General features: G+C 38.4%; 1 protein-coding gene across 1 annotated transcript; it reads right to left on the reverse strand.

Annotated features, from left to right (window-relative positions):
• Positions 1-567: 567 nt before the first annotated feature.
• Positions 568-4,647, reverse strand: LOC138341866 (uncharacterized). The gene is made up of 9 exons (XM_069293904.1): positions 4,568-4,647; positions 4,130-4,424; positions 3,647-3,695; positions 3,357-3,452; positions 2,815-3,260; positions 2,366-2,736; positions 1,811-2,000; positions 954-1,224; positions 568-863 (listed from the first exon to the last, which is right to left on the reverse strand). Exons 1-9 carry the CDS (start codon positions 4,645-4,647, stop codon positions 568-570), a joined length of 2,094 nt encoding a protein of 697 aa, XP_069150005.1.
• Positions 4,648-17,169: the final 12,522 nt, after the last annotated feature.

The following is a 17,169-nucleotide window of genomic DNA, read 5'->3' on the forward strand; positions in this document are numbered from 1 at the left end:
TAAGCAAATATTCAAAATTTCAAAAAATGACCTTCCGGGTCACTATATTATCCACCACTAAAAATCATGTTCGTCCTCGAACATAAAGTAAAAGAAAGTACCTGATTCTTGAAAAAGTTGAGGATATCTGGCACGCATGTCAGACTCTGTCTCCCAAGTTGCTTCTCTTGCTGAATGGTGCTTCCATTGCACCTTCACTGAAACAAGCTTCTTGTTCCTAAGCTTTCGGATTTGCCTATCAAATATAGCTATAGGCTCCTTCTCATATGTCAAGTCTGGACCCAGCTCCACAAAATCGAGTGAAATCACATGAGATTCATCCGAAATATATTTCCGAAGCATAGAGACATGGAAAAGAGGATGAATTGCCGACAAACTAGGTGGCAAGGCCAACTTATAGGCCACCTCTCCCACTCGGCTCAAAATCTCAAAATGTCCAATGAACCTAGGGCTAAGCTTTCCCTTCTTTCCAAACCTCATCACACCCTTCATGGGTGATACTCGGAGCCAAACATAATCACCCTCCATAAACACCAAGCCTCTAACTCTCCGGTTTGCATAACTCTTCTATCGACTCTGAGCTGTCAATAATCTATACTGAATCATACAGACTTTCTCCATAGCATCTCTCAGCAATTCTGTATCCAAAGAGTCCATTTCCGCCGAATCAAACAAACCAATCAGAGACCTACACTGCCTTCCATATAACGCCTCAAATGGGGCCATCTGGATACTAGAGTGATAATTGTTATTATAGGCAAACTCAGCAAATGGTAAATGTTGATCCCATCTAGCACAAAAATAGATCACACACGTTCGAAGCATATCTTCCAATACCTGAATGGTCCGCTCAGATTGACCATCTATTTGAGGGTGAAATGTCATACTCATATCTAACTGAGTACCCAAACCATGTTGTAATGCCTTCTAGAAATGAGAAGTAAATACTGAACCTCGATCTGATATGATAGGAATAGGAACTCCATGTAGTCGAACAATCTGACTGATATATACCTCGGCTAACTTTTTTGCCGTATACTTCACCCGAACCGCAATAAAGTGGGCAGACTTGGTCATCCTATCAACAATAACCCAAATAGAGTCATAACCACTCATTGTGGTAGGCAAACCCAAAACAAAGTCCATATTAATACGCTCCCACTTCCAAGTAGGAATAGGCATCCTCTGAGATACACCCCCGGGCCTCTGGTGCTCACAGTTGACCTGCTAGAAAGTCAAACACCTCGAAAAAAATTCAGTAATATCTCTCTTCATTCCACACCACCAGTAATGCTGACTCAGATCATGATACATCTTCGCCGCTCCCGGATGGATGGAATACTGAGAACAATGGGCCTCCTCAAGGATCAATCTAATCAAATCACCTGTCTTGGGCACACAAATCCTGCCTCCGATCCTCAAGATACCATCAGAATCAAGGACAGCCTCCTTAGCTTCCCCTCTCAATACTTTGTCTCAAATGAGACATAACTTTTCATCATTAAACTGGTATGCACAGATTTGCTCGACTAAAGAAGATCGAGCCTCAATAAAAGCAATCATCCCATCACTCTCCTTTGAGATCTGCAATCGTACAAGACTACTAGCTAACAATTGAACATCTCAATCCAATGGTCTCTCCTCAATACTAAGATATGCAAGACTCCCCATGCTATGAGTCTTACTACTCAAAGCATCGGCCACAAAATTGGCCTTCCTTGCATGATACAGAATGGTCACATCATAGTCCTTGATCAACTCAAGCTATCTCCGCTGCCTCAAGTTCAAATATCTCTGACTAAAGATATACTGGAGACTGATGATCAGGGAAGATCTCACACTGCACTCCATATAAATAATGAGGCCATAACTTAAGTACAAATACCACAGCCGCCAACTCCAGATCATGAGAAGGGTAGTTCTTCTCATTGGACTTCAATTGCCTAGAAGCATAAGCAATCACTTTCCATTCTGCATCAACACACCACCCAATCCAACTCCTGAAGCATCACAATACAGTGTAAAGTCTGCACCCTCCTTAGGTAGAGTCAACATAGGAGCTGAAGTGAATAAAGTCTTGAGTTTTTGAAAGCTCTACTCACACTCATCAGATCAATGAAAACACACATCCTGTCGAGTTAATCTAGTTAATGGTGCTGCAATAGTAGAGAAACTCTGAACAAATTGTCGATAATAGCCTGCCATTCCCACAAAACTCTAAATCTCAGTAGGTGAAGTAGGTCATGTCTAGCCTCTAACTGCCTCAATTTTAGCTGGATCTACTCTAATACCCTCCTTGGACACCAAATGTCCCAAGAATGTCACAGAAGTAAGCCAGAACTCACACTTTGAGAACTTTGCATACAACTTCTCTTCTCTCAACCTCTGAAGTACAATCCTCAGGTGTCGGACATGGTCCTCCTCAGTCTTTGAGTAACCCAAGATGTCATCGATGAAAACAATCACAAAAGAATCAAGGTATGGTCGAAACACACCATTCATCAACTCAATGAATGCTTCTGGTGCACTAGTCAATCGGAATGACATCACTAGAAACTCATAAGGCCCATACTGAGTTCGAAAAGCTGTCTTGGGGAATTCTGATTCCCTAATCTTCAACTGATGATACCCAGACCTCAAATCAGTTTTAAAGAATAATGATGCTCTCTGTAACTTATCAAATAAGCCATCAATACGCGGAAGAGGATACTTATTCTTAACTTTTACCTTGTTCAACTGTCGGTAATCAATACACATTCTCATAGTCCCATCCTTCTTCTTCAAAAACAATACAGGGGCACCCCAAGGTGATACACTAGGGCGAATAAAACCCTTACTCAATAGATCCTGCAACTGATCCTTCAATTCTTTCAACTCTGCTAGGGCCATATGATATGGAGGGATAGAAATAGGCTTAGTGCCCGACTCTAAATCAATAACAAAATCGATATCCCTATCAGGAGGACTACCTGGAAGATCATAAGGAAATACATCGAGAAACTCCTGAACCACGGGAACAGAGTCCATGGGAGGTGGTTCAATGCTAGTATCCCGAATAAAAGCTAAATAGCACAAACACCCCCTCTCCACCAATCTCTGAGCACGGATAAAAGAGATGAGCTTGCTAGGATAAGAACCACTAACACTCTTCCATTCAACCTTCGGAACACCAGGCATGGCTAAAGTCACAGTCTTACCATTACAATCAAGGACATCATGATAAGGAGAAAGCCAATCCATATCCAACATAACATCAAAGTCTACCATCCCCAAAATGATTAAGTCCACCCAAGTGTCATACCCAACAAAAGAAAAAAGACAGGATCAATACACTCGATCCACCAATAAGGGCTTACCCATGGGTGTAGAAACACGAATAGGTACAGTCATGCTATCACATATCATATCAAATTTAGCAACAAAATCCGCAGACACATAAGAGAATGTAGAACCTGGATCAGACAACACAGACGTAGGTTGATAGCATACTATGATGATACCTGTAATAACAGCATCAGAGTTTTCCGCCTCAAGTCTCCGGGGAAAGCATAGCAGTGGCCTCCTCGTCCATCTCCATCCTGGGTGGTACCTCTACCCCCACTCTACTGAGCTGCAACACCACTACTAGAAACTCTATCACCTTTACCTGACTGAACTCTACCACGACCTCTACCCTGTGGTGCTGGTGGTCTAGTCTGGAGTGAAAAATTTGGTCAAGGTCGACCATGACCTCTTTGAGAAGTACACTGCCACATTAGATGATCGGGATCTCCATAGTAAAACAAAATCTCTTCCCTGAAAACTACTATGTGGACCCTGAAAACCCACTATAATTTCCTCGCCCTGTAGGTCGTTGTTGTGAACCGTATGAGCCCTGACCCGGGCTATAAGAACCCCTAGATGTCTAGCCACCCTCAAATGTCGGCATAGATGCATGAATAGGTCCGCGCTACTGAAAAGAACCACTCACTCTCTTTGATCTTCTACCTCCAAATGAGGCACTATGAAACTGGCCTAATATACGATCCCTTTTAGGGTCCCCAAACTCCTCTCTCTCTATCAATTCCGCCTCTTTGGCGGCGCTCACATTGGACTAAAAAGAAGCCCCCTCCTTAGATGCCCGAAACACCGCTGACCTGATAGAGAAAGTCAATCCCCTCACAAATCTGCGGATCCTCTCTGTGTCATTTTGAATAATTGCCAATACATGCCTAGACAACTGGCAATAACACGCCTCGTACTCTGTAACCAATAAACCATCCTGTCTCAAGCTCTCAAACCTCAAGCGACTCTCCTCTCTCACGCTCCATGGGATAAAACGATTTTGGAATGCACTAGCAAACTGCTCCCAAGTCACTGGAGGAGATCCAACTGGAAAAACCCCCCGAATAAGTCCTCCACCAGTCTCTCGCTGGTCCACAAAGCTGGAGTGTAGCATATTGAACCCCATTTGACTCAGCTAAACCAACTACCTCTAGTAACTCGGAAGGTAGTTAGAAACTCATGATTGTCATTGCTCTTCCCACCCTAAAATTGAGAGGGGTCCATCTTTCAAAATCTCTCATACCTACGCTGCTCATCCTCTGTCAGAACAACCATCGATGCAACTTGACCACCAACTGCTGGTGCAACATCATTCTGAATCATGACATCTACTGGTAGTTGCCCCACCGCATCCTGAATAAGTGGAGTTTGTTGCTACTCTCGGGTCTGAGCCCCCTCTCGAGTACGAGAGTCATGTGGTGTGGCAGTCGCACCACCATCTTGAGAAAATCCCTCTAGCACACTTAACACCCTCAATCGTGTATCATGAAGCAAAGTTGTGACTATAGGCGCTGGAGGAACCTGGTCCTCTTTGCCATCAATCTGAGGTTCTGGAGAGACCTCTCTAGCACGACCTCTCTGTGGTGATGCTCCACGTCCAAGACCTCTTACTAATATCGTACTACTGGCACGACCTCTAGCTCGAGATGACAATCAGCTACCTCACAACACTCCACAAGATGCCTCGAAAATGAAAAGAATGACAAATATCACGAAGATCCGGGCTCGTAACCTACAAAAATTTGTAGAAGCAAGGGGTGAGTACCAAACCAAGCGGTACCCAACAACCAAACCTCTAAACACAAGTTAAGTGAACAAAATATGGGTAATCCTTACACCCTATCTAAACCTCCACGCTACAGTCTAACAGTTTACATTTTACCAAACATACAATTCAATAATCATACTCTATCAATTTATACATTCTCAATAACAACTCAATATTCAACAATCACAAGCTTTACAAAGAAACACTCACAAGATCAGCAAAACATGTGTTCAAGTTCAGCATTAATAAAATGTGCAATGCCATGAGATGCAATGTCATATATAGTGATGCATATCTTTCCTAATGATACACACCCGCTGTCTTTCAGTCTGGGACCCATAGGGGACATATCTGTCCATGCATCTGTCGCGGCGCATGACACGACCCTCGATAATAGTAACCCTCGTCGCGCGTGATACATCCCCTGAAATATGATATCAATAGCGGCACGCGATAGGACCCTCAAAATGGTACATCCTCTTACCACAACCATGTCTCATATACAATGCAAATGACATGCTCAAATGAAAATGAGGAGATAACCATTTTGACACCAAAGCGCAATTTACAAAAGGAATACAACACCAACTAATAAGCAACAAGTCTCCAAATCATTCTTAACATCACACAAGGAAATACACGAATTTCATACGCTTAACAAGAGTTTAGAAATCCACTTGCCTTATCCAATCGAATAATTACTCTTGGACTTGAGCCTTCCCTTTTCGTTGTACTTCTGAACCAATGGAATTTATTCAAGTATATATTCACAACAAGGTTGCAGAACTAACAAAACTCACACTTTTATGTGTTTAACCTTGTCCTAAAAATACACCCCAAATTTATAATCAAGTTTGTAATTCTTGATGTCAATTAAAATTTCTACTATCATAGTTTTCAAGTTTAGGATTGCATCCCAAATTTTTCCAACGTCATAATTTAAATGGTACTCACAAATTTTTGTTCATCTAATATTTAAATTACATACAAATATATCAATACTTGAACCATAATATAATAACTAATATTCTAAAATATACGCCTAATGATGCCTTTACGTATTCTGCATTATGTTTTTTTTCTTTTCAACCCACTAATGATTCAAATGGGTTTTAACTATTCACGTGATTTTCTGTTCAAATTCTTTTTTTTATTCACATGCAATCTTCATTCATTATTATACACATACACACACACACACTCACACACATATATATATATATATATATAAAATTAACTATATAATATTGATATGTATACACATCTATGTGTAGAAAATAAGAAACTAAAGGAAAAGAAAACTTACCTTAAGCAGTTCGTAGCTGCAAGTGCAGAGAAACACTTCTCCCCTTTTTTTTCTTATTTCTTTTTCTGAATTATTTATGTACTAAAAGTGGTGAAACTTTACCCACTTTTTTTTTAATTATATAGTCTAAAGAGTATAAGGTCTTAAAAAATTTATCACTTTAACCCATTAACTATTAATTTAATCAATTATCTACAATTATTCATTCATTAATGAACTCAAGTGAAGCAAATATTCAAAATTTCCAAAAATGACCTTCCGGGTCATTACATTTATATTAAATGGCGTGAAAAATTTTAATTACGCATTACTTTTCATGTCTTATGTAATGGATTATAGCTAAAAAGTTTGTACAAGACCCCAAAGGATCAAGTACGCTTTGTCATGACCGTAGGGTTCTCCCTAAATTCTAGGGGTACTTGCGGGTTATGACATGGAGGATTGGAGATCCTGACTAACAGCGCTAAATGGTCCTACACAACACAATTTTTGGTGAATATAAATAGTTGTTTAAATTTTTATCTTAGGATCCAACCAATTTTTTTGTAGAATCGAGAGATTAGAACTGAGTTTAGAGACAATACTTTCTTAGCTTTGAAAGATTTGAAGATTTCTATTTCTAAAAGATTAGAAGTGAGTGTTGAAGATTCTTCCTCTTAGACCTCTCTAAACACAATATTGATCTTTCTAGTTGATAAAAACATGATTCGCTAACGATTTCAACCTTTTTATGATGTCTTGCTAAAACTAAATGTGTTGATTTAGTTGTTGGCATTGCTACCTGATATTCCAAATGTTTTTAAAAGCGATTTCATTTAGTAATTGTGTCCTAATCTAAAAGGTTGTAGTTGCAAATGTAACGCTAACTTCGTGTTTTTGGTTTGACCGAGAGAGGGGTTTTAATACCAAAATTACAGAATTGTTGGTATGTGGGTATTGAGTTTTCATGGATTCGGCTCGAGAGAGTGAATCCTAAATAATTTTCTACACATTCAGATCGAAAGAGTGAATGGACTAAAGTGAAGGTTGTTTTTAATTGCTTCTCATTGGCATTCGAAAAAACCAATTCGATTTGTGGTAAATGTTTCTAGAGAAATTTTATCCCCTATAAAGTCTTGCTTAGTCACCGAGTTACATATATTCACTATCAATTGCAATTATCTGGTTGTCTATGTTAGCCCATAATCCTATCACACCCAAAGAATCTCGTCTATACTTGTTAATTTCATGTTAATTTTTGTTGTAGTTGTTAATTACAACAAAAAAGACATGTTTAACACTTCTTTTGTCACCTCAAACTTTTTTTCAATTGGATTTTGGACTCATGGTACTTTATTAAAATTCATAGGGTGGAACCCAAAAAGGCCTACTAACCAATACCAAACAAGAATAAATGACCTGAGCAGTTGAAAAGTGACCAGCTCAGGCATAAAAAACAAGTCCCTTAAAAATTGAATTTCGTAATTTGAATCTTCTTCCTCTTATTTATAAACCAAAACTGAACTATGTTAAATTCATAAATATTTTTAGATATGATTAACTTGAACGTATTCACACCTGGTTATTGATTATCGAAACCACTCCCGATGTGAACGATCCCAACCTTTGGATGAGTTAAATTACTACTCACGATCGTTGGCACTTGAACTAGAAGTAGTGTCGTGATACGTGAAAGTCTAAATGTTGTCGATGCCGGGCAGTGGTGTTGTTTGAGAGTTTTTAGTTAAGTTGAATTATATTCTCATTAGTTATAGTGAAACTTACTTAATTTTTTGTTTTTATTCGTGCTACTTGTTGAATAGAAAATATTGTGCATGATTAGTAGAAAAGTTGGCCAAATGACTAAGACAAATAAAGAAACGGAGGTGGGCCACTATTTGGCTCCACTATTAGGTCAGTTGGACGATTTGACCATGTAGATATTAGAGGTTAAAGTTCAGTGCAAAAGGAATTATAGATACATACCTCCTCATGAGCGGAGAAAGTTTAAGGACAATGATAATAGGCGTGCAAAGAGACGCTTCTAATCATTTTCAAAAAGGTCAATAAGTATGATAGAGTGTTGGAAGAGATTAGGGAAAATTTCAAAGGGCTAAATCAGATAATTGGCTCTCACTCTAGATCTCCTGCTAATCGAATCCCTTATGGGTCAAGTACTACCTCATCTCTACTAGAAATAACAAGAGAGGTAGCCTAGTGATGTTATAGCTAACCCCAAGAATGAGGTTTAAATATGGACTTGCATCGTGCCATGATGTGAATTAAGTCACTGATTGGGAGGCAACCTAAGACCCTTTACTGTTTTTTTTTGGTAAATAATGTGTTGATTTTACATATTAAAGTGTGGAGAGATTTTGAAAAGTTCATGTTGGCGAGTTAAAAGTCATGTTGGTGAATCACCCAATAGGTCGGGATTCCCAACTTAAACTACCGTTGTTGACTCCAAATTTTTACCCTCGACAAGATGAATGAATTAGCGAGCTTCCTAATTCCAAGTGATTTTAAAATAATTAGATTTTATAACGTTTAAAATGTTTAAGTTATTATAAATTTTTTCCATAATATATTTTATCTGTATAATTACGTATACGATTAGTTTATTTTGTAATTATTCGAATTTTGTCTCAGAGACGCTTTTTTCCTTTGTTAGAACATTTTTATGATTAGTTAGATTATGTATTAGTTTACATTTTGTTTGAACTAATTATTTTGTAGTTGCGCTGATTATTTTATTACGTTAAAATGGAGAATCTTGTTTAATTAATTTGTACTAATTCATTTTTTCTGATTACCAAATAACTTTATATAGTCTGAATCCTTTTGGGTAAATCAATTTGGATCATTTATTTAACCCCAATTCCCAGCCCATTATTCAAATTCCCAAGACCCCGAAAAACAATTCCCAGCCCATCTCCACTCCTCCAATTCCCAAAATACTAATAATAGGCCCATCCCTAATTATCAATAAAATCCAATCCGTTAGTGACCCAAGCCCAAATCCCAGCCGACCCGTTTCCCGTTTCTTCTTCACAAGAAATGACCCAGACGCGTGAAAAGACGATGATGTCGATACACTTCACCCAGAAAGCCACGTGATTCCAATAGCGTACACTTTGATGAAATTCGCATCAACAGCGCCTCGAGATCAACGTTGCTCTTTTCAAGCGGACAAAACCCCCAACGTCTCTTTCCCTCTCTTCAGCATCGTACAACTTTTTCACCAGTTGTAGCTCTACAAAATCATCCTTGCGGAAGTCCCTTGCCCGTCCTCACTTGTTTAGAGATGGTGACACGTTGCTCATCAAGGACGAAAGAGATGATCCAGCCCTCTATCTCCTTGTATTCCGTTGAAAGGCTGGAATCACGCGAGAATATTCGGTGACCTTTTGATAGGATTTGTGATTAGAATTCAAACCTGGGGTTGCTAATACGATTATATCCTCATCTTTTCCCCCTTTTTAATCGAAAACCCCTCTATATAATTTGTTTTTCTTCTCTATTCGAGGGGGATATATCTTTTTGAGGATAGGGATTTTCCTTTATTTTTGAGAAGAGTTGGAAGAAACTAGGTTGGTCTGGACACAAGAAAATATCACAGTATAAATCAATGATTTAGATTATTTTTTGAAAAGGATAGGTCAAAGTTCGTTTTCTTGCTTAAGTTCTCGTTCTCGTTTGCTCTGTTTCGCTCGTCTGAGTTTACAGCGTTGTTTTCCGGTGGAAAGGATCGTTGTCTATGGTACGTATCCCAGTCTCTCCGCATCGAAAAAGGTAATATTTATCTCTCATTTTTGTCCTTTCTGACTAGCAGTATGCCAGGAATACTTTTAATTTCTTCGGCTTCATCCTTCTTTCATCCTTTATCTTGACTTCTATTCTTTTGTTCAAAGAGTGTATTGTGAGAATCTCTAACTGATCATCATGCCACTGATTTTTTTCTCTTAGCTAGTGTGCAAATTAATATACAGTTTCTTTAAGATTGGGTTTTGTTGTGTTTTGAATCATATGGTTGCATTGATTTGGAGTTCTGTTATTTAACTCTTCCACATGATTCTACATGATACTTTGAGCTAGTCATTCTTTTGTCTCAGTTTTCTTTGAATTCGGTATTGGAGGTTTCGTTTTTTTACATGTAATGTGATTCGTTGTGGTTTGCTTAAACTAAGTTTGTGTTCTATATTGTTCATATATTAATCTGAAGTTTTACATTGGTAAGTTGAGTTTGCATAGCATCTATATATTTTGTTTTATTCCTTTGAAATATTAGATTCTTTTTGCCTGAATTAAGTATTATTTACCCTTTTTTTTTACTTTTTTTTCAAAATAAGGAATCAATTTGTCTTTTTAGTTTGTAAGACCTTTCCGGCAGATGACTTCGATTTTCTTTTTTTTAAAAAAAATGATGACTGATTGCTCTTTCAGCATGCTTCTTTTTTATTTTGAATCATTTGTTGTGTATTAATTACTTGTTCATCAGGAAATAATTTGTTTCTAATGTCATTTATAGCTTTTTCTTGTGGACTTTATTCTCTGAGTCAACATGTGTTTTCCCCCTTTTTTTTCTACAATGTATTGATTTTTTTTTGGTAGTTTAGTGTCAATTTATTGTACCAGCTGCAAGGTGTTAATTATTTATACTCACTTATCTTATCATTTGCTAAAGTCTTAGGAGTATGCTCATTTTTATTTATCATTTATTTATATTTTTCCTTGTTATTGAGTGCTCTGTGATTTCTTTAAGATAAACAGTAGCTCTCTGTTCTCTTAACGGCCATTGTAGTTCGGATGTTTTATTATTTAGTTTTATTCTTCTTTTTTTATTTAAATTGCTTTAACTGTGTTTCTCTTGGTGAACCATTGTATTGTAATTGGAACAAATTGTGTGTGACTTTAAATATAAGGTTTACATACTAATCTTTATCTTTTTCGTTTCATGTGAAATTCACATCGATTTCACCATGAATCCCATTTTCCCATCCTTTAATTTCGAGAGACGCAAAGACTCGGTTTACTTCACTCGAGTCTCTAGTCGAGGAATTGATTTTGAAGATGAAATAGCATGAAGAATTGAAGAATTGGGCGAAAGAGCCCAATTGTTTTTTATAAATGACGTATTTTGTTATTTTAGGCCTTAGCCTATTAAAATTTACTTATTAATATTTTGTTAGACTAGGACAGGAGGAAATGGGTCAAAACCCCAAAATAGGTGGGTCCAAAAACTGGTCAAGGCAAACAGGACCCGGATTCGGACCCAAATCTCTTTTCCTCTCTCTCTTTACTTGTTTTTAGTTACTTGTTTATTTTACTTGACATTAGTTTAAAAGTTAAAAAATCCAATTCCCCGCAAAACGACACTTCAGTTTTTACAATTTGATTAATTCAAGTAAATATTTTTAAAGGAATTTTACAAATTAAAATTTACTTAGAAAAATAGTTTTCACTTTCAAAACACTATTATATCAGTTTTACATTCATTTTTAAATAACTTTAAAAAATGTTTCTACACCAATCAACTTTTGGCAAATTTAGTTAGTTGTTGGATAACCGTAGGTTAGTACAACGTCTTAGGTGCTTTCAAAATCATCCTAAGATGTTAAATAAGAATCTCTGAACCCTTTTAAATATTTTCAAATGATTTATCTGTTTAAATCTTTTGAAAACAAAGGTTTTCTTAATTTTTTTGAAAATTAAGTGGCGGCTCTAAAAAGTCAAAAACTCTACAAAAATAAGTATTTTCCGATTTTGGATTAAACAGAAATAGCAACTCCGCTGGGCATTTGGAGAATTCTAACCTTAAGACTAACATTATTTGGCTATAAGTTCTTATTTGCTTACTTTATTATTATAACTGCTGCATTTTTCATGGCATATTCCCCCAATTGGCAACTAGTTTGCATTAGTTAAATGAAAGTTACGTGGATTTCCAGGTCTTTCATCAGAAAATACACAAAAGTTCATTTAGAAGTATCAAACAAATAGTTCAAATGCGGTCATCTGACGTTGTTTGGTAGCTTCACCTCGATGTTTGTCCGACTCAGGTAACTATTAATTTGAAAACTATTCTAGTAAGCCTAGGTTAGAGCGAAATCAAAACCAAAAATTAAGCATTAGCCTAAGACGGCTTAATACCCAAGGTGTATTATTCCATTTAGTAGAAATCTGCCAAAATTCTGTCTAAGGTCTTCGACCTCACGACACATCATTTTATGTGACATTTGAATGATGTACGTGTCAAAACCAATTTAGGTTGGGTAAACCTAACTAGTTTCTGTTTTGCATATGTGAAGAGTTTTCCAAAGTTTGATATGGTCATAGAAGTGCCACCTCAACTCACAATGTGGTATGAAAATCTTGACGAAGATCACAGAAGAACCCTAAACAAATACGTTGGTGCATTAACAAATTGAATAACATGAACGCTTGGCCTGAATTGGTTGAGGTCCTTACGAGATATTGGGATAGACAAAGAATGGTGTTTTGATTCGCGACCGCCAAAATTAACCCAATTTTGGAAGAGATCACAGACTGTATAGACATAGTAGGCAGTGGCACAGAAAGGAGAGCGAGAAAACAAGAAGACATCTTTATCCCTAATATGGCCTCAGTAGAAAGTATTGCGGACTGGTTCTGGTTGGGAAAAGACTTTGCCTACTGGTGCCAAGAATCCCATGTAGAATTTAGAGATCTTTATAACTGATTTGGACATGCAAGTTTCTACGCCACTTACAATAGAGAGTTCAAGATCTGTTACTGAGAATGGAACAAGATTTTTCCTCTAGCATTTATTGTGGCGTTTTTAGGAACAATGGTCTTCCCTCATGGTCCAAGTTTGAGTATCAATACCCGAGTTATAACACTCGTGCATACCTTGTTCAAAGGGTATGAAAACCAATAGACAACAAAATACTACCCTATAGCTCTGGTCATCCTGTCCGACATGTATCGAGCCTTGGGAAAATGTAAAGAGGGACATCGATACTTCCAAGGATCCAACCTACTCCTTTAGTGGTGGATCCTCAGCAATTTAGCGAAGGGTGCGGTGACTCGGGAGCTGCATACCCTTGACAACAAGAACATCCTTACAGATTTGAATGACCTGTTGTACTGGGAAAATATACACAATCAGAGAACATGGTGGAGATGGGCTCAAATTTTCTTTGGATTGAGAGAAGAGGATCTCCAATGGATGTTTGACCGTTTTATCTCCAAAGAAGTCATCGTGGAAAGCCGTAGACAGATCGTGCTCCCTCTCCCAGGTTTTCAGGGAATTCGCCCTTATGCACCCTTTTGAGTCTATGTGACAGTTCGGAAGGAGACAAACTGTACCCAAGGAGGCATACTATGGAGCTAATGTATACGATATTGGAGATGATAGAGTGCATGACGCGTCTAAAATGTTTAGAGAATGGAAAAATGGCAAGTGTATGGATAAGACACCATCACCCCTGATCGATTCAATGCTAGATATGACAAGGGTTACAAAAAATGGCTAAAGAAGAACATACAAAATGTGTCCTCCCAAACCCTGCGCAGCTTTCGCAGCGTAACTGACAAAGAGGCCAAAGTAGTGGCTGAGCTACAAGAGGTAAAATAAGAGGCCCAAGAGGTGTACGCTAAGTTTGTCAAGAACCAAGATACTCTTGAGAGGGTGACTCAAGAAGCGGAAATACTAAGGCGTGGTTATGATGATTTCGATACCTGGATCAAGGAGAAAATCGAGAGGATGTGATATGAAAGTGTTGAAGGCAAAGGACGCATGGGTGAAGGATTCTTGCTGATGTTAAGATATATGTTTCAGCAATACAAGACTCAAGGGTACAGCGATGCTGCAGGATCATCTGGAGCGGCATAGTGGACTTCGCCCATGCGTGGGTTTTATATGTATTTACGTTGTTTTAGCCCCTGCATGGGCCTGCCTTTATTGCACTATCAAATGGCCCCTGCGTGGGTTTGTCTTTAACCTTTTATCCTCTATTTCCCCTTTGTGAACATTATTATTCACTAGTGAAATTTATTTTTGGAGGGAATTGTTAATTTGGTTTAAATTCACACGTACATCATTCAAATACTCTAGGCCTACTCTTGGCACAAAAGGGTCCCCCTATATGTTTTAGGATGCGATATATGTGTGTTTAAATGCTTATGTACTATGTTGCTATGAATGAGGATATCATAAACCCACTCTTATCCATAAATTTCCAAAGAATATACATAAGTCACTATTACATAATGTCCGACCAAAATTTCCAAGTCTTAAGTTTCTCACTCAAATGACCTCCTCCTATACCGCAAATCCTAAAACATTACTCTACCGTCTCAGGAAAGGCAAAGTCGCTGCTATGGAAAAAGGTAAGAACATCCAGATGAAACTCACAGGAGAAGAACTACAAAGGAGGATAGAACAGATCACTCGGGAAATTCAAGAAGCCAAGGAGGAAGGGCTCAGCGTCGACATGGCCACCGGAATCTACAAAGCTACAACCGTAACGCTGGATGAGGATCTAACATCATAGATGAATAGAAAGAAATATGATCAGATGGAGATGGAGGACTTTCGAGAGAAGTTGGACATGCTTCGATTCAAAGTGAAAGATATAAAAGCGAGAGAGGCGAGGATAGAATCAGAGAAAGCCGCTCTTTTAGATAAAAGCTTGTCACTCGATAAGGAGCTGATAGTGGAAATTGAAGGATTCACCTCCATGAGAGAAAGGATGACCACACTGACGAAGAAGAACAAAGCCTTCCATAGCAACATGATTGATAAACTTCGAAAAATGAGCAAAAAATACCCCGTCTATGAGCAAGAGCCGGTAATGTTCCCGATAACGCTCACCCTGAAGTGACAAAGGAAGATAAAGACGAGGAAATCATCAACAAACCGCCATCCCTAGGTCGTCTGAAAGGAGGAGACTAATGCTACAATAAGAAATAGAATGACTAGCGTGTCGTCGTCATTTTTATCTTTGAAACTCTATTGTTGCTTTTCAATTTCCTTGTAATCACAATGAATTAATGAATGAAAATATTTTCTTTTGTAATCGAACTACGTTGGGTCTGAATTTTCTTTGTGAGATACGTAGGCAGGCTTCCTAGGCCCGACCCCTATCATTAAAATTTTTCATTCTCCCCTTCATGTTACGGGAAGATACGAAGACCAGATCAAAACTAAAACAAGCAAACTCCTGCTTGTTAAAAAAACGTGTTTCCGTCTTCACTCGTGGGTTCAAGATATCCTCAGACGAAGCATCTTCTGTGTTTATCTACTCTCTGTGTGATATTATGCATTTTTTACTCTGAATTTGCACTGAAAAATCTACCTTTGAGTTGTTTTCATTCTCAGGTACTTCAAAATTCATCTATGTCGATCAAAAGCTGGCAGATCATCCTTATTTCACTAGATCAAAAGGTCCCACAAATTCTTTCCCTAAATAAAGTTCAGACAAAGAAAAGACTGTTATGGGGGATAATAACAAAGAAGTGAGTCTTACTGATGTTGTAGTGTCTCAACCCACCGTAGCGGACCGGAATGAGTTGATTCTACAGATTGCACAGATGAGGGTAGAAATGCAAAGGAGAGAGGATTTGCCTCCACCACGATTTGCTGGTAACACTGTTGATGAGAGGCCTCCAATCTACTTCCCTTCCTCAATTATGGATCCAACTCAGAACCAGCTATCTACACCTGCTCACAATCCGTCGGTTATAGAACTTACTACCCAAAATCCCTAATATGCTTCCGCATCTTACCGAACTCCACCTCCTCCATAGAACAACCACCCCCAAATGCCACCCATTCCTCAAAATACCTACCATCAAACCGCTCCACCACCACAAAATCAAAACCAAAATACATTCAATCCATAAACACCCCACCACCACTTAAATATGAATAGCAATTATCAAACGGCTCAAAATTCTCAGAGTCCCTATATTGCTCCACTGTAACCAAAGAGAGCCACTTTCGAAATTTTTGTCCCTGCCGAGCACGATGTACACAGTTCTGAGCTGGACCATTACGAGGAACAGAAAAAGGAGTGGAGGGCAAGGTAAGATGTAAAGGTCGACCTAAAGGAAGAGATCAAGAAATCCATGAAAGAGATTCAATGTGTCCCTTATATTCCCGGGATTAGTTATGAAGACTTATGTATTCATCAAAATTTGAACCTTCCAGAAGGGTTCAAGATCCCGAAGTTTGACACCTTCGGAGGAGTGGGAAACCCTATGGCTCATATGAGAGCCTATTGTGACCAGCTCGTTGGAGTTGGTAGTGATGAAGCTATATTGATGCGGCTCTTCAGCCAAAGCCTGTGCGAAGAAGCTCTTGAATGGTTCACATCGCATGAAACAAGGCAATTTCCCAGTTGGAATGCATTGGCCAAAACTTTTATCGATCGATTTGCTTACAACGTAGAAATTGTTCCATATCGATACTCTCTGGAGAAGATGAAGAAAAAATCAACCGAAATCTACAGGGAGTTCGCCTATAGGTAGAGTGAGACCACCCATGTCTGAGAAAGAAATTGTTGAAGTATTCGTGCGCGTGTAGGAGCCAGAATATTAGGATAGAATTATGTTGTTCATTGGAGCAAAATTTGTTGAGATAGTCAAGATAGCTGATACTATAGAGGATGGTTTAAAATCAGGAAAGATAGCTCGTGTAGCCGCATCGCCTGGATCTTCAGGGTTGTTGAAATAGAAAAGAGAGGAAATCGTTGTTGTTTCATGAGGGGGAAGGAAAACCCCTATAAGCTCATCATATTCCCAAGGTCAT

The sequence above is a fragment of the Solanum lycopersicum genome, chromosome 1 (genome assembly GCF_036512215.1).
Source record: "Solanum lycopersicum chromosome 1, SLM_r2.1".
NCBI lineage: Eukaryota > Viridiplantae > Streptophyta > Magnoliopsida > Solanales > Solanaceae > Solanum > Solanum lycopersicum.